This window comes from Eptesicus fuscus, chromosome 13, assembly GCF_027574615.1.
Source record: "Eptesicus fuscus isolate TK198812 chromosome 13, DD_ASM_mEF_20220401, whole genome shotgun sequence".
In the NCBI taxonomy this organism is placed as follows: Eukaryota; Metazoa; Chordata; class Mammalia; order Chiroptera; family Vespertilionidae; genus Eptesicus; species Eptesicus fuscus.
The window spans coordinates 81,266,313-81,291,022 of NC_072485.1; the positions used below are offsets into that span (position 1 = coordinate 81,266,313).

General features: G+C 49.4%; 3 protein-coding genes across 5 annotated transcripts; 1 reads left to right on the forward strand and 2 right to left on the reverse strand.

Annotated features, from left to right (window-relative positions):
• Positions 1-122: 122 nt before the first annotated feature.
• POLR2G (RNA polymerase II subunit G) lies at positions 123-3,289 on the reverse strand. The gene is made up of 8 exons (XM_008160730.3): positions 3,193-3,289; positions 2,955-3,064; positions 1,752-1,911; positions 1,164-1,214; positions 997-1,062; positions 815-886; positions 589-622; positions 123-381 (listed from the first exon to the last, which is right to left on the reverse strand). Exons 1-8 carry the CDS (start codon positions 3,202-3,204, stop codon positions 368-370), a joined length of 519 nt encoding a protein of 172 aa, XP_008158952.1. The 5' UTR covers positions 3,205-3,289; the 3' UTR covers positions 123-367.
• Positions 3,290-10,304: 7,015 nt separating this feature from the next.
• ZBTB3 (zinc finger and BTB domain containing 3) lies at positions 10,305-12,618 on the forward strand. 3 transcript variants are annotated; one of them, XM_054725308.1, is made up of 2 exons: positions 10,305-10,313; positions 10,785-12,618. In XM_054725308.1, exon 2 carries the CDS (start codon positions 10,834-10,836, stop codon positions 12,388-12,390), a length of 1,557 nt encoding a protein of 518 aa, XP_054581283.1. In that variant the 5' UTR covers positions 10,305-10,313; positions 10,785-10,833; the 3' UTR covers positions 12,391-12,618. The 3 variants fall into 3 exon arrangements, with proteins under 3 accessions (XP_054581283.1, XP_027993678.2, XP_027993677.2); XM_028137877.2 differs by lacking the exon at positions 10,305-10,313 and adding an exon at positions 10,338-10,355; XM_028137876.2 differs by lacking the exon at positions 10,305-10,313 and adding an exon at positions 10,365-10,452.
• A 3,838-nt stretch (positions 12,619-16,456) lies between these two features.
• On the reverse strand, positions 16,457-24,622 carry TTC9C (tetratricopeptide repeat domain 9C). The gene is made up of 4 exons (XM_008160733.3): positions 24,528-24,622; positions 24,073-24,338; positions 20,471-20,653; positions 16,457-18,151 (listed from the first exon to the last, which is right to left on the reverse strand). Exons 2-4 carry the CDS (start codon positions 24,308-24,310, stop codon positions 18,057-18,059), a joined length of 516 nt encoding a protein of 171 aa, XP_008158955.1. The 5' UTR covers positions 24,311-24,338; positions 24,528-24,622; the 3' UTR covers positions 16,457-18,056.
• Positions 24,623-24,710: the final 88 nt, after the last annotated feature.

Genomic DNA, 24,710 nt, shown 5'->3' on the forward strand with positions numbered 1-24,710 from the left:
ACCTTAGTACCTCTCCTTCAATTAGGGCTGCTGTACACTTTGGCGAAAGGGTTACTAGTCGGATCCCCTGTGGCGGAGGCTAGTTGAAGCATCAGGCCAAGAAATGAGGGGCAAGCAGCAACTGCAGCTTAAACAGGAGCAGTTTTACCAAAGATTAACACTTCCATAGCACCAAAGGCCATTCAGGGTCAGAACACAGGCAGAATCTGGGAGTGGCTGCGAAGCCGGAAGAAGAGCCGGATGTCTTCTGGGACGAGGAGCCTTCCTTGCCTCCCCCACAGCAGCCAGACTGGGCCTCTGGACAACATGGGCGGTGTGACATCACGCTCCCTAGACAAGGGTCCAACAAGGCAGGAGGCGCCGGGGTTCAGCTCACAAGCCCTAGGAGAGGAAAGGCAGTGGATTAGACCCGAGCCTGGGGCAGCTGTACCTGCACCTCCCATCCCAGGGCACAGGTCCTGGATCTGCCAGCAGACAGCAAGACGGTTCCCTTCATCTGTGCCTCAAGCATTAAATCCCACCTCCACCCCTGTCCCCACACACCCCTTCCCCGGGCAACAACCCGGGCAGGCATGATCGGACACTCACCCAAGTAATCATCCATCAAAGAGCCGATAGCAAACTGCAGGAGGGAAGGTGAAAAGGAAATGAAGCCTAAGCGAGCACAGACCCATCCTCTAAGCCCCAACCCTGGACGTTCTGCCCACCCTCCCCTCTTCGGCAGAAGAGCAGAGACCCCCAGCGAGTCTCGGTGGTAAGAGACCAATAGCTCCTGGCTGCCTGGCACGGGAAGGCAGGCAGACAAGAGACTCACAATGTCGTTCTTATCCACACGGGTCCCCACAATCTTCAAGCGGATCTCATCGTCCTGCTGAATCACAATGTCCTGGGAGGAGGGACCAGAACACTCAGACTCTCGCTCCTCCCCCCTCAGCCAATCCTCTCCCTCCGAGCGGCTCATGCCCTCCCGTCTCTGACTTCTTCCTACCGACTCACCTCATCCATTGTCTTGTAACACGGTGGGTTGGAGTTAGGATCAAACTCCATCTCGGACGGGATGGACTGAAAGGAAAGTGAGACTGGCTGAGCACTTTAATGGATGCTGCAGGAGGTGGTCACGAATGGGGTCTCTCCTCAGCCCCGCCCAGCGCGCCCAGACTCACATGTCGGGAAATGAAGCAGGACATGGGTCCAATTTCTGTGAAGAGTCCAACCTAGAAGGAAAATGAGTGGCCCTTGCTTTTTCTTGTGTCCAAGTCTTCTCAGCTTCTCCTCTTTCTCTGATTGCTAATAAATTCTCTAAGTATTGAAACCACACCAAACTGTAACGTTTTCATTTCTCTTTTTTCAAGCGTTCGTTGTAAGGTAAGCAAATACTGTGTAGTAGTGAGAACTGAGGCCTGGGACATGTCTGTCCAGGATTTCAACACATGTTGGTCACATGACCTTGGCCACTAGACTTAGTTTCTCTCAGCTTAAGCTTCTATAAAAAGGGATAAAAGCACCACCTGTCAGTCACTGGAAGGCTTTTACACATTACCTGGCTCACGGTAACTCCTCCATCAGTGGATGCTACTACCATGACTATTAACACTGACTGACATGCCCCTGAGACAGGACCTTTTGACAGGTGAGCAAACTGAAGCACAAAGAAATGATGTGGCCCAGGATGCACGGTTAGCAAGTGGAGCTGGGACCCACCCTACATCTTCTGAGGGACCATCCCACTTCCTCCCCGTGTGTGGTCTCACCTTGTTGACCTGAGTGACTACAGCATCCACGACTTCCCCTTTAAAGGGCCGGAAAACAATGGCCTTGTACTTAACCGGATAAAGGACAAAGCCCCTGCCGGGCTGGATCACACCAGCACCAATATTGTCGATGGTGGTGACAGCAATGACAAAGCCATACCTGCAAGGAGGATGACAAAGAGAAAGGCACTGTGTGTGGAAGAGCCTCCAAAACCACCTGCAACAAGAATCAGAGACAGCACAAAGGGGCAGTAGATGGCACCCCTGCCCGAGCTTAGTGGCCAAGGACAGGACACGGATGAGTATCTGTAACGCCCAACACTGCTCTCATAATTTCACAAAAAATGTCCCAGAAGGCCGCAGTCCTTGAGCCAAGAGACCCTCAGAATCGCTGGGAGGAGCCCATTAAAATGCAGATTTCCGGCCCTGACTTGAGTGTTGAGTATGTAGTGATAGGGTGAGGCTCAGGAACCTGCGTGTTCAAAATGCCCCAGGTTATTTTAATGATGGAGGCCCAAATACGCCACGGTGCTAGGCTCCTCCCAGCTCACGCACACATGTGAGAGTCCTCTCTGTGCACAGCCCAGAGATGTGCCATGTCAGGTCCTGGGCATGGGGGGCAGGGAAACCGGCAGAATCACAGACGGAGGGCAGGTGACGAGAGTGTGAGCTCCACTAGGGCTGGCCTCCCTCTGACTTTGAGGTCATTGTTCCCAGCGACCAACACGGGACCTGGCACCCAAGGGGGCTTTAGGAATGCTGGCGGAGTGGCTGCATGGCCAGCCTCAACTGAACAGGAAAGTCTTTATATATATATATATATTTATATTTCTTTATTGATTTCTGAGAGGAAGGGAGGAGAGATAGAAACATCAATGATGAGAGAGAATCATTGATTGTCTGCCTCCTGCACGCCCCCCACTGGGGATTGAGCCCGCAACCCAGGCATGTGCCCTTGGCCAGAATCGAACCTGGGACCCTTCAGTCCGCAGGCCAACGCTCCGTCCACTGAGCCAAACCGGCTAGGGCGGGAAAATCTTGTGATCCAGCTTTGCAGAAGGCGCCCTGGGAACCCGAGGCAGGAAGCCATTGAGTGCCTGGGCGCCTAGGGGTGTGTGAGAGGGCTCCCCAGAGTCGGTGGCAGGACCTTGCAGGAGGAGCTGGGGACAGGGCTGCACGCGGCCCGGAGAGCGCGGCACTCACTTGCCGGTGCAGGTCCCCTCCACCTCGGTGAAGAGCTTCTGCTTCACCGTGTTGAGCAGGTTGGGGCCGAAGTAGCGCGGGTGCAGCAGGATCTCGTGCTCCAAGGAGATCTGCGGGGAGAGCGGGATGGAGACCCGGCAGGGCTCAGCGGGAAGGCGGGCGAGAAGCGGCCGCTGGTCCCGGCGTCCCGCCCGCGCTGCCCCGGAGCCTGCCCTCCCGCCCCCGGCGCCCCGCTCACGTGGTAGAACATCTTCCCCCGGGGCGTTAGGAGAGCGGCCGCGTCCACACCTCCCCGGGCAGCGGCTCCACCGGCCCGACCGGAAATACACGCAGCCGCCCCAATACCGCTTCCGGGCCTCCGCAGACCCGATTGGACCTCGCTGTGGTGGGCGGGGAAACCCGGGAAGCCCCGCCCCATCCCGCCCCAAGCGACCCAACCGGCGGCTCTCTTAAATTCAGTGCCCAGAATAGATGCTCAAGAAAGAATTTCTTTTGTTTCCTTTTTCTTTTCTTTTTTTGAATAAAGAATTTTAAACGGAATTAATCAATTAATTAGTGAAAGATGGCATGAGTAAAACGCTTTAACAGAGGACATCCATTTAGCACTCCTGGTAGATGGTATCAGAATTGAGTTCAATTGTAGGACACCCAGCTGCTGGTGTCTGGCAATCGCTCGGATGTGGGGGGTTGGGGGGAGGGTACAGGAGGTGTAAGGAACACACTGTAATTGAAGCCAGAATCATTAGTAATAAATAGTTGAAACTCATCACCTCCTTTTTCCCAACAGCTTTGCTTCCAGAACACAGGTGTGTGGTGAAAACCGCCACTAAATCAAACGCAAAATGGGAAAGGCAGATTCATATCAACATCGTCATTAGTGGACCCATCGATTCCGGCAAGTCCACCACTACTGGGCACCTGACCTACAAATGTGGTCGGGTTCACAAGAGAACCATCGAAAATTTTGAGAAGGAGGCAGCTGAGATGGGAAGGGCTCCTTCAAGGATGCCCGGGTCTTGGATAAACTGAAAGCTGAACGTGAGCGCGGTATCACCATTGATGCCTCCTGGTGGAAATTCGAGACCAGCAAGTATTTTGTAACCATCATTGATGCCCCAGGACACAGACACTTTATATCAAAAAACGTGATTACGGCCCTGACCGGTTTGGCTCAGTGGATAGAGCGTTGGCCTGTGGACTCAAGGGTCCCAGGTTCGATTCCGGTCAAGGGCATGTACCTTGGTTGTGGGCACATCCCCAGTGGGGAGTGTGCAGGAGGCAGCTGATCGATGTTTCTCTCTCATCGATGTTTCTAACTCTCTCTCCCTCTCCCTTCCCCTCTGTAAAAAATCAATAAAATATATTAAAAAAAAAAAAAAAACGTGATTACAGCTCTAACCAGTTTGGCTCAATGGATAGAGCGTCGGCCTGCGGACTGAAAGGTTCCAGGTTCGATTCTGGTCAAGGGCATGTACCTTGGTTGCACACACATACCCAGTAGGAGGTGTGCAGGAGGCAGCTGATCGATGTTTCTCTCTCATCGATGTTTCTAACTCTCTGTCCCTCTCTCTTCCTCTCTGTAAAAAATCAATAAAATATATATTTTAAAAAACATGATTACGGGCACTTCTCAAGCTGACTGTGCTGGCCTGATTGTTGCTGCTGGTGTTGGTGAATGTGAAGCAGGTATCTCCAAGAATGGACAGACCCGTGAGCATGGCCTCTGGCTTACACACAGGGTGTGAAACAGCTGATTATTGGTGTTAACAACATGGATTCCACTGAGCCGCCCTGCAGCCAAAAGAGATCGGAGGATATTGTTAAAGAAGTCAGCACTTAGCCCTGGGTGAGGTGGCTCAGTTGTTGGACATCATCCCTGCACCAAAGGGTTGCTGGTTGGATTCCCTGTCAGAGCATGTGCCCGAGTTTCAGGCTCAATCCCTGGGGTGGGACGTGCAGGAGGCATCTGATGGATATTTCATTCTCACATCGATGTTTCTCTCTCTCCCTGTCCCTCCCTCTCTCTCTCAAAATCAATTCAAAATATTTTTTAAAAAAGAGAGAAGTCAGCACCAGCATTAAGAAAATTGGCTACAATCCTAACACAGTGGCTGTGGCTGTGGTTGAAATACATGTGGCCTGTTTGTGTGGCCTGGGCTTCTTCACAGCATTGTGGTAGGGTTCTAGGAGCAATTATCCCAAGAGGACCAGCCAGAAGCTGTATCCCCCTTTAAAAATATTTTTCAATTGATTTCAGAGAGTAAGGAAGAGGGAGAGAGAGAGAAACATCAAATGATGAGAGAATCATTGATCAGCTGCCTCCTGCATGCCCCCTCCTGGGGGTCAAGCCTGCAACCCTGGCATGTGCCCTGACTGGGAATCAAACCGTGACTTCCTGGCTCATAGGTTGACGCTCAACCACTGAGCCACGCTGGGCGGGTTGTATCTTCTTTTATAACCTAGCCCCTGGAAAGTCACACCTCCCTGGAGGAGACAGTCCCTCCCAGACTCGGGTCAGAGACCTTTCCTGATGGGAGGAGCATCAGCGTCACATTGTAGGGTGAGTCTGTGGAAGGAAAGATCTTGTCGAGGCCATCTTGGAAAATAGAATCCGCTGTAAGAAGCGACTCTCTGCAGCCTAGATAGTAGAGAGAAGCCCTTATGATGATGTCTGTCATCACCTGTCTTCCAAAGACCAGCAGGTCCAACCCCTGGAGGGCAACCTTTGCACAAGGATCATCCATCTCAGCTGCCCCTCTTCCTGCTTCTGGGCTGCTCCTTCTGGGCCACTGGTCGGCAAACCGCGGCTCGCGAGCCACATGCGACCGACACCCCCACTTCTTCTAAAGCCACTTCTTCAAAATAGACTTGCCCTGGCTGAAAACCGACTTCTGCGCATGAGCCACGAAGTTTCAATCACACTCTACATGCGCGACCACACTCAAGGGGCCAAAGAGCAGCATGTGGCTCGCGAGCCTCGGTTTTCCGACCGCTGTACTAGGCCACCATTCTTCCAACAACTAGGATAATCCTGCCCCCAAGTGAGTCCAGATCCTCTGGCCTTGGGCACTACAACCACATGGAAACACTCTACAAAGACAGATCTACAATAGCAGTTAGGGGTGTGGCTATGAAGACCAACATTCCGTCTCAGCTCTGACTTGTATTCACTGAGTGACCTTGGCCAAATTACTTAGCCACGCTGAACCTCAGTCTCTTCTTCTAATAGAGACAAGAAAGGCTATTATGCCCTGACCAGTTTGGCTCAGTGGATAGAGCGTCGGCCTGCGGACTGAAGGGTGCCGGGTTCGATTCCGGTCGAGGGCATGTACCTTGGTTGCGGGCACATCCCCAGTGGGGAGTGTACAGGAGGCAGCTGATCCATGTTTCTAACTCTCTATCTTTCTCCCTTCTTCTCTGTAAAAAATTAATAAAATATATTAAAGAAAAAGGCTATTATGGAAGTAGGGACTATATTTTTAGCCTATTGCTAGCATTTAACAAATGCTAAATAAATGGTACATATTTTTCTAACTTCTACAAATGCACAGAAACATGGAAGCAAAGCTTTTAATTTTTATTTTTTTAATATATTTTTAATTGATTTTTTACAGAGAGGAAGGGAGAGGGATAGAGAGTTAGAAACATCGATGAGAGAGAAACATCGATCAGCTGCCTCCTACACACTCCTCACAGGGGATTTGCCCGCAACCAAGGTACATGCTCTTGACCGGAATCGAACCTGGGACCCTTCAGTCCGAAGGCCGACGGTCTATCCACTGAGCCAAACCGGTCAGGGCAAAGCAAAGCTTTTTAAATCTTTTTCCTTGGGGGAAAGTTACTACTCTAAGTAAGAAATGTCTTTAGTTTTAGCTTTAAATTTCACATGCAGTTTTTCATGTGCTATAACCTGTCTATGCTAGCTTAGTACCTCTATTCCCTAAATGAGAGCTTTTATTAAAATATATATATATAAAAAAAATAAATGGTGCTCCAGAAAGATATGCCCCAGCATCCTGTAGCTCTGTGAGAAGCAAAGCCTCCAAGTTGTGCCCTGCTTTTTTTTTTTTTTTAAATATATTTTATTGATTTCTTACAGAGAGGAAGGGACAGGGATAGAGAGCTAGAAACATCGATGAGAGAGAAACATCGACCAGCTGCCTCCTGCACACCCCCTACCGGGGATGTGCCCGCAACCAAGGTACATGCCCTTGACCGGAATTGAACCTGGGACCTTTCAGTCCGAAGGCCGATGCTCTAGCCACTGAGCCAAACCGGTTTCGGCTGTGCCCTACTTAATGGTGCTCCTGAGGGTGAGGGAAGCCTAAACCCAGGGCACACTTGGTGAAAGATGAGACAGAGGCCGAAGACCAGGACACAGGCTTTATTAGAGGAGAAGGACCCCTGCCGGGCTGCCTTGCAAAGGAAGAGAGCTCACGTGCAGGGGTGAAGGCGCCTTTTGAGGGGAGGAAAGGGAAGGGATAGGACTTAGGGTACTCGATGATGGGTGGTTTCATATAAGGCACATGATTAGGCATTTAGGTACTTAGGAATCGGGGGCTCAGGGTATTTGGCAGGTGCTGATTGGTGCTTCAACGTACAGTCCATATAAGGTGCCTGGTTAGGTGCTCAGGAATGTCCGGCTGCAGGTGCAGTTTATGTCATACTCCGTCCATCAATTGGGGGGAAGGGAGGATCTGTCACTTGGTTCATTGAGCTCTGGTGGCCACTGGTTGCACTGACCAGAGGAGCGCCTTCAGATCTGCACAGAGGTTGAAGAACTGCAACTGTGAATATCTCGAGCCAGTCTGCATGGCGATCCCAGAGGGTGCCCCGCTCATGGTCTTTTTGCCCAAACTCATCTTCACCTGGTCCTTTTGCACCTATAGGAACATGGCTGCTTTAGCTTCCCAAACAGCCTATGCTCCTTACTGCTCAGCCGCTCCAGCCGCCCTCTTCCCCGCAAGTCTGTCTTTCCTCCAGGCCCCAGCTTTAAATATTCTCTGTGCCGGGACACTCCCAATCTGTAGCTCCAGCCCCAACGTTTCGCTGGATCTTCAGGCCCACAGGTCTAACTGGCTAAGGGGAATCTCTACATACAGAACTCTCACTTTTCCTCCCCACTGTCCCCATCGCAGAAGATGGCTGTCAGCCACACCATTGCGCATGCTCCAATTCTGGCCATCCTTGACTTCCTTTTTTCTCTTGTCCCTCATCTCTTATCTTTAAAAAAAAAATTATTGCCGAAAACTGGTTTGGCTCAGTGGATAGAGCGTCAGCCTGTGGACTGAAAGGTCCCAGGTTCGATTCCGGTCAAGGGCATGTACCTTGGTTTCGGGCACATCCCCAGTGGGGGGTGTGCAGAAAGCAGCTGATGGATGTTTCTCTCTCATGGGTGTTTCTAACTCTCTATACCTCTCCCTTCCTCTCTGTAAAAAATCAATAAAATATATTTTATTTTATTTTATTTATTTATTTTTTTTTTAAATATATTTTATTGATTTTTCACAGAGAGGAAGGGAGAGGGATAGAAAGCTAGAAACATCGATGAGAGAGAGACATCGACCAGCTGCCTCCTGCACACCCCCCACCTGGGGATGTGCCTGCAACCACTGTACATGCCCTTGACCGGAATCGAACCTGGGACCTTCCAGTCCGCAGACCGACGCTCTATCCACTGAGCCAAACCGATTTCGGCAATAAAATATATTTTAAAAAATTATTGACTTTAGGGAGTGTGTGTGTGAGAGACACGGAAACATTGATTTGTTGTTCCATTGATTGATGCATTCATTGGTTGATTCTTGTACGTGCCCTAACAGGAGATCAAACTGCAACCTTGGCGTACTGGGACAATGCTCTCACCAACTGAGCTACTCCGCCAGGGCCCTCATCTCCTATCTTGATTTTGGCAAAGTCTGTTGACCCTGCACTTCGCTCTAGCTCCACCACCACTACCCTTGTGTAGCCACTATCATTTCCTGCTCCCACTTTTATCCTCTATGGTCATTACCGCAGAGTAGCCAGGGTAAGCCTTTAAAAACAAGAATCGTATAAAAATACTTCCCTGCTTAAAACCCACTAATGGGTTCCCATTACACGCAGAATACAATACAAACTCCTCACTGTGGCCAATGAAATACCAGGCCACCCATCTGCGTGACGCCAGATTTTCTTCATATAATCAAAACAACGTTCCATAATGGCTTGGAGCAGATGTGTGAATCCAGCTGTCTTCTATTAAGCCAGACATTAAAGAAATTTGGAAAAATGTAAAGCAATGCCACTATTTTCACTACACGTTTTTGGTTTGGGAAAATATAGTACTTTTTCACACACACACAGTATTACTTAGTTTTAACTGCTATACAATAAATACTGTATGGCTTGGAAGGGTATCTTGAAGAGGTGGGGTCTCAAGCTGAGGCCAGTGAGGCCTGCAGGCCTCCAACACAAGGATGGAGGGTAGATGAACTGACCCTGGTTCTGATTCGCTCTGATTGGAGGGCTTGGCTGCTGCACCAAGTGGCGAGGCTAGTGTGGGTGAAGCGGGGAGCAGTGGGTTACAGGCACTGAATTAACCCTCTGGGAACCCCGTCAACATAGTGCTCTGGTCAGGAAGGAGGCAGGTGTCACTAACTCCCAACGTACAGCCCTTTCCTTTGTCTAGGGACTTCTCCAAGATTTCAAAAGCAGCCATGCTCTTAATGCTCCTGTCCTGGGCTGCTGCAGGGCCCTGAGCCCGCCATGGGCACCTGCCCAGACAGAGGCCACCAACCTCTGCCTTGGAAGGTGCCGACGGAGCTCAGGCAAGGACTGCGACGGCACTCAGGCCCTGCTGGCTCTCTGACACCGCCATCACTGAGTCAGGAGCCCGAACCCTCCGATGGAGGGGAGCGGGCAGCGGGGCTCTATGGAAACGCTGAGGGTGTAAGGAACCTGCAAGAAGTTCGCAGAGGCGTGGCTACTGCCCACGGGTACGGCAGGGCCGGGTCTAAAACCGGGGCCTCCAGAGTCCCACACCAGCTTGTTCGTCCTCCTCCTCCGCTCGGCTTGCAGCTGACGCAACACTACCCTCTGGAGGGCCTCCCCTCCCCATCCCGCCGCCAGGTGGACGCGCTCCGTCCCCGCTTCAGGTAGATGGAGAAGCTCAGCCAATCCAGAGGGCTCTGAGGCAAAGAAGGCGGGACCAGGAAGAAAAGTTTAGGACAGCAACGCCAGCCAATCCGACGCCTAGCTGCCTGAGCGACGGCCACCAGCACCCACTTGGAAACGCCGCTCAGAGAGGGCGGTGCTTAGTGGACAGGGAGCCAATCCGCGACGAGGGAAGGCAAAGCTGCGCCCGTTGCATCTGAGGAGGTGGGAAGGGGCGGAGTTCGCCCAGTGGCCGCTCGCTGGAGGGTGAGGGATCAGCTTCCTCTGCTAGTTCGCACCCTAGGACTTCTTAGCCCCTGGAATGCGAGAGAGGCTCAGGGAGTTCCCGGAGTGGGGCGTAGAGGTATCGCCGGGAAGGCCTGGGGGCGAGAGAGACTTCTAGTTGGAGGAGGTGCTGAAAACCACCGGGTGGCTCTAGAGGAAGCGGGGGCTGGTTAGGGGGAGGGACTTCCGGGGGGCGGGGTTTGTTGGCTGGGTGGGGCCTGCTGCTAAGGTTAAGTCGAGGGGGCGGAGCTAATAGACCACTGGTTGTGACCTAAGAGAAAAGGGTGGTAATTTAAACGAGCGTTTTGGGGTCAGGACAGTGTTGCCAGAGGTATGTTGGTGGCAGCTCGGGGCTGACATAACGGTTTCTGGGGAGGTTACCAGCCCTAACCCACTGTCCTCTCTTCCCAGGGAACCACTGGTGGGGACCTTTCTAGGGGCCTACCCCTCGTGGGGTGCTATGGAGTTTCCAGAACACAGCCAGCAGCTGCTGCAGAGCCTCCGAGAGCAGCGGTCCCAGGGTTTTCTTTGCGACTGCACCGTGATGGTGGGTAGCACCCAATTCCTGGCCCATCGGGCTGTGCTCGCCTCCTGCAGCCCGTTCTTCCAGCTTTTCTACAAAGAGCGGGAACTGGACAAGAGGGACCTGGTGTGTATCCACAACGAGATTGTCACGGCCCCAGCCTTTGGGCTGCTTCTGGACTTCATGTACGCTGGCCAGCTGGTCCTGAGGGGGGACACCCCCGTGGAAGATGTGCTGGCAGCTGCCAGTTACTTGCACATGAATGACATCGTCAAGGTGTGTAAGCGGCGTCTGCAAGCCCGGGGCCTGGCAGAGGCAGACAGCACCAAGAAGGAGGAGGAAACCAGCTCACAGCCCCTTAGTTTGGAGTTTTTGTCCAATTCTTCCCGCGGCCCTCAGCCCTCCTTGGCATCTGCTGAGCTGTCAGGCCATTGGGGCAAAGGGGAGTGGAAAGGCCCCGCTGCTCCCTCACCCACTGTCTGTCCTCCAGACGAGCCGCCGATGCCCAGCGGGGCCGACACGACGCAGCCTGGCGTGGAGGTTGACTCGCTGCATCTACGGGCCCCCCCTCCACCGGTGACGGATGTCTCCCTCGCCAGCCCGAGCAGCTCCACAGAGACCATTCCTGCAAACTTCTACTCTTCAGGCCTTCCCCCAGTTCCAGTGGAGCCACTGGCTCCCCTCGACGTGGGTTCTGAGAGCCTGAGGGTGGTGGAGCCGCGGGGTACTGGAGGACCATTGCAAGGCTTCTACAGCCCCTCTTCGGCTGCAGCCCCAGCCCCAGCCCCAGCCCCAGCCCCAGCCCCATCCCAGGCTCCTCCCCCAGCAGAAGCTGAGCTGGTCCAGGTGAAAGTAGAAGCAATTGTGATTTCTGATGAGGAGCCCGATGTGTCCGAGAACCAGCCTCAGGGGTTGTTCCCACCTGGAGAGGCCATGTATGGTGCTCAGCCTCCCCAGCCAGAGGCTTTTGAGGAGCCGAGGGCAGCAGGACTGGAGGAGGTGGGGCCAAGTGACCAGTTTCTGCCCTCCGAGTCTCACCTACCCTACCATTTGCTGCCAGGCCCAGGGCAGTATCACCGAGGGCTGGTGACCTCGCCCCTGCCGGCACCCCCCGCCCTGCATGAGCCACTTTACCTGCCTTCTGAGTACGAAGCGGCCCCAGGAAGCTTTGGTGTTTTTACTGAGGATGTTCCCACTTGCAAGACGTGTGGGAAGACCTTCTCATGCTCTTACACGCTACGGCGCCACGCCACAGTGCACACACGTGAGCGACCCTATGAGTGCCGCTACTGCCTGCGCAGCTACACGCAGTCGGGCGACCTGTACCGCCACATCCGCAAGGCTCACAATGAGGACCTGGCCAAACGCAGCAAACCGGATCCAGAGGCCAGCCCCCTCCTAGGAGTGCAGCCCCTCCCTGGCTCCCCCACAGCAGACAGACAGAACTCTGGTGGAGGGCCACCCAAAGATTTTGTACTTGGCCCCAAAAACTAACATCTGGGGGAGCAGGAGCTGATGCTCGGCCTGCTCTTGGGACACCGAAGGTTGGCAGCATCTCATGTCCCCTGCTGGGTGGCAGAATGGGTGCCGCCCAGACTGACGGGCCCTCCCACCCTTTGCTTTCCCCAGTCGGTTCCTCTCCAAGGGCACCGGGAATTTTCCTGGTGTAATCACTTCTCACTCTGCGTTCTGGACCATAAAGCGAGCAGTGAAAGTATCTTACTGAACTGGTGTTGGCTGGTTTCTTCCACAAACCTGCATGACGCCTGACACTTTCATCCCTCTCCTCTAGATCCTTTAAGAAAATGACATCTGTCCTTGGGGTGGCGGTGAGGATCAGGGTTGCTTTTGAGGAAAGAAGTGGCATAGGCACAGGGTAATGTAGACTGTACTTAGGAAAAGTCTATAAATGAGGGAGTCTCACACAATCATGGCTTGTTATTGTAGTGAGCTCCTGTGTACTGGGCTGTGTTAGGGACTTCACATAAGTGCTCATTTAGTCCTCAACAACTCTCTGAGGTATTAGCCCTCCCCTTTTTGCCCACTGACAAGGAAACTTGAAATTCAAAGATTCAAGTTAACTTGTTCAAGGTCACAGAGCTGGTTAAGGGGCAAGCTGGGATCTGAACCATGGCTTCTGACTAAACACACCAGGCTCACGATGCTGGTTTAAAATCTGTTGAAAATACTTTCCTGAGAACTATGAGTTTTCCTTTCTCCTTTTGACTGTTGGGCTCTGCGTCCTTACCCCTCCACCTCTGTTTTCCGCGTAGAAAGACTTTGGTTGGCCGTTTCAACAACATACACTGTGTTGATGACCTGGAATTTTTGCTTACATGTCATAAATAGGAAAATAAGAAATGGAGAGGCAGACAGCACTAAGCCCTGTGGGATAGGTTCGTGGGGGGGAGTCGAGGGCTTTGGTGTGGAAATGATGGGTGCTTGGGAAACTCCAGATGACAGAATCCTACTTTAAAAGTGTGATGACAGCCTGGAGGTGACATTACTCCTGTGCGGTCACACAGATGGCTATTGACAGTAGAGATAGCAGAGAACTGGGCGTTTTGGGTGTTGAGGTAGGATGGGGGAAAGTTCTAGAAGTGTAAGAGAAGGGCCTGCCCCTGTTGCTGTAGGACGGACTAGAGGCTCCCTAGAAACCCTCCTCTCCGGCATAGGAGGAATCTGGTGCAAGGAAAGCAGGAAGGAGAATTTAGAAGGTGAATATATGAGTAAAGTTTCTGAATTTCTTTGATCTTTTTTGGATTTGACTGTCATAATCAGCTACTATTTTTGAGTTTTGGGAAGGAGGCAGAGCTAAGCATTGAAGATTTGGTCACAGAAAGCTCCTATCGGGGGCATTATGGGAAACCAAAGTTGATGCTTATCATATTCACGGCCGAAAAGAGTGAATTCTCACCTTGCACTTCCCTTGTGTTGGAATAACAGTTTAGTTCCTCTTTCAAAAGGCTAACTTTATTCATGCGAATACATGGCTGCCTGGACTCCTTGGTGAAACAGGGCAAGGTCCACGTACGTACACACAGTAAGAGCTATTCTGGCTGAGTGGAGCTCGTTCCCAGTCATTGCTAGAGGAAGTGAAAATGCCTAAAAGCAATCAGTTGCTTTGAAAGGGTGAATTTTACGGTGTGTGAAATATATAAAAAGAAATCAGTTGCCTTAGAACACGGGTTCCTAAAAGCAAGACATAATAAATGTGTGCACGTGTGAACATAATATCATTCCTTTAGACCCGCGGTCGGCAAACTCCTTAGTCAACAGAGCCAAATATCAACAGTACAACGATTGAGATTTCTTTTGAGAGCCAAATTTTTTAAACTTAAACTTCTAACGCCACTTCTTCAAAATAGACTCGCCCAGGCCATGGTATTTTGTGGAAGAGCCACACTCAAGGGGCCAAAGAGCGGCATGTGGCTCGCGAGCCGCAGTTTGCCGACCACGGCTTTAGATGCTGTGAACAGGAACCACTGCTACCCTCTCAGCCACCCTCACACCTAGCACGGAGGGCTGTTACTTGGTGACATTCCCTGAAGAGCAAGCATTTGCTTTCACTTCGCAGCATAGGATGCATTCTTTTGTTTTTTAACTTTTTGAAATTAAAGTGGTTGACACACAATATTATAGTAGTTTCAGAGATGAGATGCATCGTTCTTTGGCAGTGGCAGTTAGGAATTTCAAGATGCTCAAAGCAGCAGCCGACACAATTAAGGCCGCAGTTGCCTCACTTTATCTGTCTGCTGATGCTGGGAGCAGCTTCTGACAGCCTGTGGCGGTGTGCTCAAGAGAATTATCTGTAGTTTTCACGGCTTTTGAAGGTCCGTCCCATCCATGGATTCATGGAACCACAGGTCAGCTCATCTAACCTCTAGTCCAACAGTGATCCTCCTGCCAGTTGTTAAACCTGTTTGCTAGATAACTGTCCCCCAAGGAAACCTATTGGCATTGCTGGAGACCTCTAATCATTGGATAATGCTTCCTTCTACTGAGTCCAAACCAACCTCCTTTTAGGGGGGGGGGGGGGCGGAGGGGGGGGGGACGCGCGTGCCAGGCCAGGCCCCAGCCTGTTAAGAGTTTTACCCTGAGGAGTTATTTTGCTTTTGAGCTATAAACTGACTTCAGTTTCAGACACACTTTTCTCTCCTGCTTTAAATACTCATCTCTAGTTTAGGTCTTCCTTTCTTTTCCTAATTGGCTATTTTGTGCCTTCACTTAATGCTAATGCCACTTCAGTTGCCAGACATGTGGCCAAGCTCAGTTTCACAAAACTCACCAGTTCAGCCCATCTCACATTGGATTTTGATTTTAATTTTTCCAAAGCGGCCATAGCCGGTTTGCCTCAGTGGATAGAGCATCAGCCTGTGGACTGAGGGGTCCCAGGTTTGATTCTGGTCAAGGGCACATGCCCGGATTGCGGGCTCGATCCCCAGATCCCCAGTAGGGATCCTGCAGGAAGCAGCCAGCGGATCGATGATTCTCTCTTGTCATGGGTGTTTTTGTCTCTCTCTCCCTCTCCCTTCCTCTCTGAAGTCAATTTTAAAAAATTGTATTTTTTCCAAACCTGATGCTTACAATATGATTTACTTTGACATATACTAATACTTTATTATTGTAAGACATTTTATTTATTTTTAACAAATGGTATGATGTGCTCTAAAGTTCCTTCCCAGCTGTATCAGTAAGCAATTTCAGTATGCACTTCTAAAAGGAATCTTGAAAAAAAAAAGACCAAATATATTATCATTCTCAACAAAACTGACAATAACTCTTGTTCAAATTTCCTTGATTGTCTCATAAACTTTTTTTTCCAATCAGAATCTAAATTCCCAGGTTTTTAGGAACCAGAGAGAAACCAATATATACGTATTTTTCCTATTATCTCAGTCTCGTAAACTTTTAGTGGTTTTTTTTCCGATCAGAATCTAAAGCAGAGTCACATTTATTTGGCTGGCTGACTTCTCAAGACTTTTACTTTATAGGTTCCGCTCTCTTTTCCTTGCAACTTACTATTGAGAAAATCGAGTTACTTGTCTTATGGTTTCCGTTTGGAGTTTGCTATTTACATCCCAATAATATCATCTAACATGTCCCTCTGTCCAAAGGTTCCCTTAAAAACACATATTTAAATAACATACATAAATAGTAATAGAGATAGTAATGTGGTTTTGGCAAAATTGTAAAGGGGGTGGTATGAGTTTGGAAAACACGATTCGAACCGTCTCGTACGTGCCAACGTGTAAGCCGTCACAACCTCCCTGAATGCTTTCTCTGCAGCCAAGCCCTGGAACCCCCTGTGGGAACCTGTGAAGATGAAGGTGAGCAGCCGCCTCCTCCACAAACGGCTCAGGGCAGGGGTTTGGCGCCCTCTGGAAGGCTCCTGCAGGTGTGGGCTCCCCGACCTCCTCCAGACCCAGCCAGCCTGCCTGCCTTCGTCCCTCTTCCTGCTCACTAACATCTCCGCTAGCAGCTGGCCTTGGAAATGAAGAGCCTGACCGCGTGGTCTCAGCAGCCTTAATGAAAAGATGAGTACGGTAGCTTTCCAAAATTCATTTTTAAATATCAGTTTTATTTTTTCCTCATTGATACTGAAGATAGCTCACTGTGACATCGTCTTGAAAAAACAAACCACAAACAAAAGTGAAATCAGGAAGCAAAAACAGCCCAAAACAAACAAAACATGCAACCATGACAACATTTTGTCAACAATCTAGATAGAGCAATGGAAGAGGCTTGGGAAAGGAATAAAATACTCTACTTTTGTTAGCTCTGTCCTTGGACTCATTAGGATTATTTGGTAGAAGAAGGCTGTGTTGTAAGCTGCCGGCTGCATTATTGAGGGGCAGAGGGAGACACAGAGGAGCCTGTTTTATGGGGATGGGGGGAGCTGCTGATGAAGGGAGAAGAACTTAGCACGTTTGGCAAGACTGAGGTGTTCTTTCCGCAGTCGGTGGCTGTGTGATGGCTAACGGCACCTGCTTATGACCAGCTCCACTCAGAGGGAGGCAGTGCTAGCCGGTCTCCCCTGCTCTGTACAGCTCCTACACTGTGCACATTCTTCACAAGTGATGGGCGGACAGCGGAGCTCCTGGTTGATGGAGCCTCCTCCTGAGCCATGGCTGCATCAGATCCGCAGCCTGCACTGGTGCCCACACAGCTTCCAGAAAGTACGTAAAAGGCACTAAGGAAGGAGAACCTTCCCCATTGGTTCCCTCCTCTGAAGGGGAACTGGGCTCTGGCGGAATACAAGGTGACAGGTGAAGAACAGGTTTATGTTTGTATCCTGCTCTTCCATGGTACTGTTTCTAGACTTAGTAATCTGTCTTTCCTAAGTGTTTCAGAGAAACAGGCAGACTATAGCAACGCACTTATTAAAAACTAAACTGTTTACTTGGGTGTTTTTGTAGCATGAGGGTAGAAGGATTATTAAATAAATACTTAAGTGCTCCACTCCAGAGATCTTAAAATAGAAGAGTTTAATGAAAAATTAAATAAGTCTACTCTAATGATCTGAATATAAACACCATCGATGACCGGAAATTACCCAAACAATAGGAGCCAGATACTTTTGTAGGGGAAGAAGAATCTGAATATATGTGGAATATTAAAAATAAGGAATTCACTTAATTTGAAACCTTTCATTTTAAGACATGCGGGCCCAATTTGTAATTGTCTAGTTTCACAAAAGAAATATACTGCCCAGTTTCTGGCCTGTCTAACTTTGGCGTTGGGCATCTGAGGAAACAACGGAAGAAACTCCTTTCTGTCTATCATTACTTCATCCCCTGCTAAACTTCTCCTCTGTGTATGAATACATCTAACAACATCCATCATTAGAATCTACGCTGTAGATATGATTAATTCCACACACAGGTGATGAATATATTCTGGTTGTAATTCTCAGGGCAAATGGCCATAAGAATTCCATGTTTTAAAAGCTATACAAATATATAGATGGACAGACAAAAAAAAAAAAAGGGCAGACTGTGTAAGTAGTTGAGAGTTTGTGCAGAACTAGAATCAAGACAGAAAGACACCTGGGTCAGAGGTATGAGGCTGTGTCTCCTGCGAGGCCAGGTTCCACTGGATGAGACTTCACTGGTTCACCGTTCACCAAAGTTCACGTGGAGAAGCGTCCTTCTCCTCTGTTAACCAAACATGCCCACGTAGAGCTGCTTCTCTCTCTGATGGTAGCTGCTGAGCTGCGACTGTGTCAGCTGCAGGTACCGCCGGACGTTGGCATCTAACGAGAGGGCGGAAAGGCCATTAGAGATACACCACAATCTCACCTCAGGGGAGGAGATTTAACATACTTCCATTATTTAAAAAATTTATTTTTATTTTTACTTTTAGAAATATCCACATTTATTTTTTTTGTTTTTATTTTTTATTTTTTTTGTTTTGTTTTGTTTTAAATATATATATATTTTTTAATTTCTTTATTGATTAAGGTGTCACATATTTGTCCTCATCCCCCCATTCCCATCCCACACCCCTCCCACGGATGCCCCAACCCCCTGTTGAACTTAACCGTTGGATAGGCTCATATGCATGCACACAAGTCCTTTGGTTGATCTCTCCCCCCTCCCCCCACCCTCCCCTATCCTCCCTCTGAGGCCCGATAGTCCGATCGATGCCTCCTTGTTTCTGGTTCTGTTCTTGTTCATCAGTCTATGTTGTTCATCATTTCCCCTAGATGAGTGAGATCATGTGTCACTAGAGATATACTTATAAGAACTGAATGTGAGACGAGCAATAATAGTTATGCTGACAGGCAAATGAATCAGTCTGTAGTGAGTTTCTTTCTGGACCAACAGTTCTTTAGAGACCCAATTTCAATGTCCACCAGTTCCTTATGTGTACATGTCAGCACTGACCCCTCAGCTCTGGATGGTGGACAAATGGTGGTAACAGAGGTCCGACTCCCTCTGGTTTGGTCTCGGCCGGACCTAGGTGCGCGAGGCCTCACCCGAACCCGGGGACACATGGCCTCACCCGGACCCGGGGGCGCGTGGCCTCTCCCAGACCCAGGGGCGCGAGGCCTCACCCGAACCCGGGGACACATGGCCTCACCCAGACCCAGGGGCGCGTGGCCTCTCCCAGACCCAGGGGCGCGTGGCCTCACCCGGACCCGGGACCCAGCCTCACCCGGATCCAGGGACACATGGCCTCACCTGGACCCGGGGGCGCGTGGCCTCTCCCAGACCCAGGGGCGCATTTTTTTTTAATTTTTAAAAATATTTTTTATTTATTTTTTTACAGAGAGGAAGGGAGAGAGATAGAGCGTTAGAAACATCAATGAGAGAGAAACATCCATCAGCTGCCTCCTGCACACGTCCTACTGGGGATGTGCCCGCAACCAAGGTACATGCCCTTGCCCGGAATCAAACCCAGGACCCTTCAGTCCACAGGCCGATGCTCTGTCCACTGAGCCAAACCGGTTAAGGCACATACTTCCAGTTTTAAAAATCATTCTAAGATCTGAAAATATCATTACTATTCCATGTAATAGTAAATCTCATTAATATCACTTTGGGTTAAAAAAAAAAAAAAATCTCATACACGTCCCGGCTGGTTGCCAATTTTATAATGACAGGGAAGTTGAAGAAATAGTTATTGTCATAGCAGAGCTGCTAAAGATACTATACCTGGGTGGCAGTTAATCTATATACTTGAAGATAAACATGAACAAGTTTATATTTTATATCTTTATTCATTCACAAGTGGCCAGGGATCAAACCTGCAACTGAGGTATGTGACCTTGACCAGGAATCAAACCTGCCAACATTCACTGAGCAAACTGGCCAGGGCAAAAAACAATGCCTTAAAATCTCTTCTGCCCTAGCCGGTTTGGCTCAGTGGATGGAGCATCGGCCTGCGAACTGAAGGGTCTCAGGTTCGATTCCAGTCAAGGGCACATGCCCAGGTTGTGGGCTCGATCCCCAGTGGGGGACTTGCGGGAGGCAGCCGATCCATGATTCTCTCTCATCATGGATGTTTCTATCTCTCTCTCCCTCTCCCTTCCTCTCTGACATCAATAAAAATATATATTTTTTAAAAATCTCTTCTACTGGGGGAGGAGGAGGAATTATATGTGTGTGCCCGTTTAAGCAGAGATTTCTGGAGGATATACATACAATATTGCTTTTCTGTGGAGACAAGAATATAAGAATAGAAGGCCTGTTCATTGTATACTTTTATAGTTTTTGAATTTTGAACCATGTGAATATATTATTACCTATTCAAAAATATGAAAAAATGAATTAAAACAAGCCCTAGCCAGTTTGGCTCAGTGATGGAGCGTCAGCCTACAAACTGAAGGGTCCCAGGCTCGATTGCGGTCAAGGGCACATGCCCGGGTTGCGGGCTCGATCTCCAGTTGAGGGCATGCAGGAGGCAGCCGATCCATGATTCTCTCTCATCATTGGTGTTTCTGTCTCTCTCTCCCTCTCCCTTCCTCTCTGAAATCAATAAAAATATATTAAAAACAAACAAATACAACAAAAACCCTTTCCACAGGACAATTGTCTTTGTTCTCCCACCCCACCCCCTTCTCTCTCACCTTTCGGCTGCCTGTTGACAGCAGCCAGGAGGTAGTGCCGAGCTTGGTCATAGTCCTGCAGGTGGAAGAAGGCTACTCCGGCCCGATACAAGGCCTTGGCGTTGTCAGGCTGCCGTTCCAGGACCTTCTGACTGTATTCTTTCACTCGTTCATAGTTCACTGGCTCCATCTGAAGGAGGCAGGCTAATGGGGCCAAGTGAAGGGAAGAGAGAGGAGGGAGAAGGGCCTTGTTATACTAGACTCCATTGGTCGACAAAGGCAGCACCAAACATAGAAGGAAAACAACACTCACTTATCCAACAAATAAACGTGTCTGCCAGGGCCAGGCCTTCTTGTAGGCAGGGGATGCAGCAGAGAATAACGCTTTACATACCTTCAATCTACTTCAACCTCTACCGAATGCCTACTTTGTACCTAATGTTGAGTTAGGCCCAGCTATAAGCGGGTAAGACATACTTTAAAATGCATTTAAACTTCTTCTTTGTGTCTCTTCCGCCCAAGGCTCTCGGTCTCGAGTCTCCGTTTCACCACGGTTCTTGTACGAGGAACAGAAAGCACTGCAGTGTGTTGAATCTCACCCGCTCTGAGAAATCGATGTGTGTTACTACCTCAACTGAATGAAGAAATCAAGGCACAGAGAGGCTAAGTAACTTGTCCAAGATGCCACAGCTTCTAGGTGGAAAGCGTAAGAAACTGGTACCAAGGACTCTTCACCCCAAAACCATCATCTCTCTCAATGATATTACTTTCCTAGTCCCTTGGATGATTTAATGGCACCTCAAAATACAAATCTGTTCAGGAGGCAATTGATCAGGTCAGTCTTCTGCCTTTTTATTAAGAAGGGAAATTTTGCCCAGCCAGTGTGGCTCAGTGGATTGAGCGCTGTCCCATGCACCAAGAGGTCCAGGTTTGGGGCTTGATCCCCAGTAGGGGGTGTGCAGGAGGCAGCTGATCCATATTTATATCTTCTCTCCCTTCCCCTTCCTCTCTCTAAAAAAAAAAAAAAAAATCAATAAAAACAGCCCTACCCAGTTTGGCTCAGTTGAGAGGAATCTCAGCCCTCGGACTCAAAGGTCCCGGGTTCGATTCCCAAGGGCTGGCTCTCTGTCTCTTCCCCTCACTTCCAGTCTTTCTAAAAAATCAATGGAGAAATATCCTCGGCTGAGGATTAACAACAAAATAAATAAACAAAAAATAAGTAACATATTTTTTTTTAAAACTGAAATGTTCCTCTATTTCATAAATGTTTCCCTATTAAATTCCTTAAATTTACCTCAAAGGATTGTGGGAATTAAACATAGTATTACATCACAGTGCTGAGAACCAAGAATCAGGGCTGATGAGGACATTAACCGCCTGATGTTTGCATTCCTTCTCCAACACCCCCACCAAGTGGTCACACTCCACTCCCGGTAGAGGGCGTGCAGGAGGCAGCCGATCAATGAGTCATAATTTTTTACTTTTTCTATTTTTTAAAAATATATTTTATTGATTTTTTACAGAGAGGAAGGGAGAGGGATAGAGAGCTAGAAACATCGATGAGAGAGAATCATCGACCAGCTGCCTCCTGCACACCCCCTACCAGGGATGTGCCCGCAGCCAATGTACATGCCCTTGACCGGAATCAAACCCAGGACCTTTCAGTCCGCAGACCGACGCTCTATCCATTGAGCCAAACCGGTTTCGGCTACTTTTTCTATTTTTCACTGATTTCAGAGAGGAAGGGAGAGAGAAACATCAATGATGAGAAAGAATCATTGATTGGCTGACTCCTGCACGCCCCCTACTGGGGAGGGTCGAACCTGCAACCCGGGCATGTGCCCTTGGCTGGACTGGAACCTGGGGACCCTTTAAGTCCCCAGGCCGACGCTCTATCCACTGAGCCAAACTGGCTAGGGCTCATCATTGAAAAAAATAAAAGAGCCCTGGCTGGCTTGGCTGGGTGGATGGAGCATCGGCCTGCGGATTGACGGGTCCCAGGTTCAATTCCGGTTAAGGGCGCATGCCCAGGTTGTGGGCTTGATCCCCAGTTGGGGGTGTGCAAGAGGCATCCAATCGATGATTCTTTCTCATCATTGATGTTTCTATTTCTCTCACCCTCTCCCTTCCTCTCTGAAATCAATAATAAAAAAAAAAGAATTGCCTAGATTTAATTTTAGCTCTACCACTTACTAGCTGTTTGTTCCTTAAATTTACCTCAAAGGTCATGTGACCTTTAACTAGGTTCATATGTGTAAAGGGCTTAAACAGTGTCTGCCCAGGGCATTTCGTAAATGTCACCTCAATGGACCCCCCCCCGACACACACACACACACACACACACACACACACACACTCTTTTAAGTGAGCACTCGCATGCCTGTGGCACTCACTATCCCCATTTTCTGCTTTATTTATTTTCCACAGTACTTACCATTTTCCAAAAATTATGTATGTTACTTTTTTGTTCATTGTCCGTCTCCCTTACTTGAATACATGTTTAATAAGAGCAGGAATCCTCGGCACCCAATAAATAAATAAATAATTGTTGAACTGAAACCTTAACTACCTTAATTCCTATTTTTGTTCCCAAGAGTAGCACAGAACATGCACTGAAAAAAAAAGCTAGATTTTCACCAAATCATAGCTGATGAGTATTATAGTAAAAAAAAAAAATAAAAATCACTTTTAAACAACCATTACAAAGTGTAAAAACTACTCCCAACAATTTCTATGGCCTGAAGTTGGACTATTAGAATATTTTAATATACGTCAGAATAATTTAATTAGTTCCATGGTTAGTTTGCCTTCCATAGAACAGACCTAAAAAGTCTCCCTTCCCCCAGCCGGCAGGGCTCAGTGGTTGACCGTCGACCCAGGAACCAGATTCCTGGTCAGGGCACATGCCTGGTTTCCCACTCGATCCCCAGAGGGGACCTGCAGGAGGCAATGGATATTAATTCTCTCTCATCATTGATGTTTCTCTCTCTCTCCCTCTCCCTCCCTCTCTCAGAAAACAATAAAAACACGTGTGTGATTTTTTAAAATGCCTTCCCTTCTATGTAAACTCGGTCTTTTCTCTATTGTGTGCAAAATTTCCTAAATCTATCAACATCACCAGAGACTCTGCAAACAAATAGTAGGCACCACCTGGGACCCATTAAATCCGAATCTCTGGGGGTGGGGCTGGGGAGTTGTGTTTAACAAACCCTCCAGGTGATGTTTGAGAACTACTGCACTAGAGAAACTCAATTAGAGCCCTATAAATTGGGGGGGAAATGTATATATTTGATAAAGAATTTTTAACTTTTATTTATTTTAGAAAGCAAGAGAGGGGGGGGGGAGAGGAAAAGGAGGGGGGATGGACTTGTTGTCCACTTATTTATGCATTATTGGTTATATTGGTTACTTCTTGTATGTGCCCTGTCCTGGCATCGAACCTGCCACCTTGGCTCATCAGGAACACCCCTAACCAACTGAGCTACCCGGCCAGGGGACATATATTTCCATTCTTGGCAGAATAACTGGATGACAGCAGGAAAGTCCTCAGTGTTTTTCTCCACGTTCACAGATGTTCGTGTGCCTGCCTGGTTCCCCTCCCCGCCCTTCGGCCCTGTCCTTACCCGCTAGATTGTTGTAGCAGTCTGTCTGGGTGGTGTGCAGCATGTGTTCTTGGGTAGGGGTGAGAGCCGGGCCCTCGTGTCCCAGATCAGGTATCGGGGAGGGCAGACTGGGATCCAGACCCCGTAGCTGAAGCAGAGCTCGATGGTACCGACTCACAGCATCTCGGTACTTCCCTTCCCGGTAACGCAGGTTCCCTTCCTCCTTGTACAGCTGAGCCTCCTGCAGACGCTTGTCCATAGCTCTGTCGCCCAGCGGTCCTGCGGAACTGGGAAGGGAAAGAGCAGCTGAAGCTCTGCCGGAGGGAGCAGCGTTACCGGTTCGGTGGCCGATTTCAGGCAGGAAACTGCCCTCCCCCCGGGGGCCTCCAGGGAGCGAGCTCTGCTGGTTTCTACGGCAGCCCCTCCCTCCCTTCCTCCGGCGGTATTTCCAATCGCTGGCAGTGCAGGGGACGAACCAGTGAGCGGGTGTGGGAAGAGGAAAGCCAAAGGCTGTGTGATTTTTCTGGAGTGAGGGGACCCCGAAAACGCAAAGGGCTCCCTAGGAATTGGGGCAGGCGTGCGGACGCCGGCGGAACTTGCTTCCTCCGTTCTTTGGGACACACCTCCCCGACCTGGAAGTGGAAGAAAGTAGGCGGGGA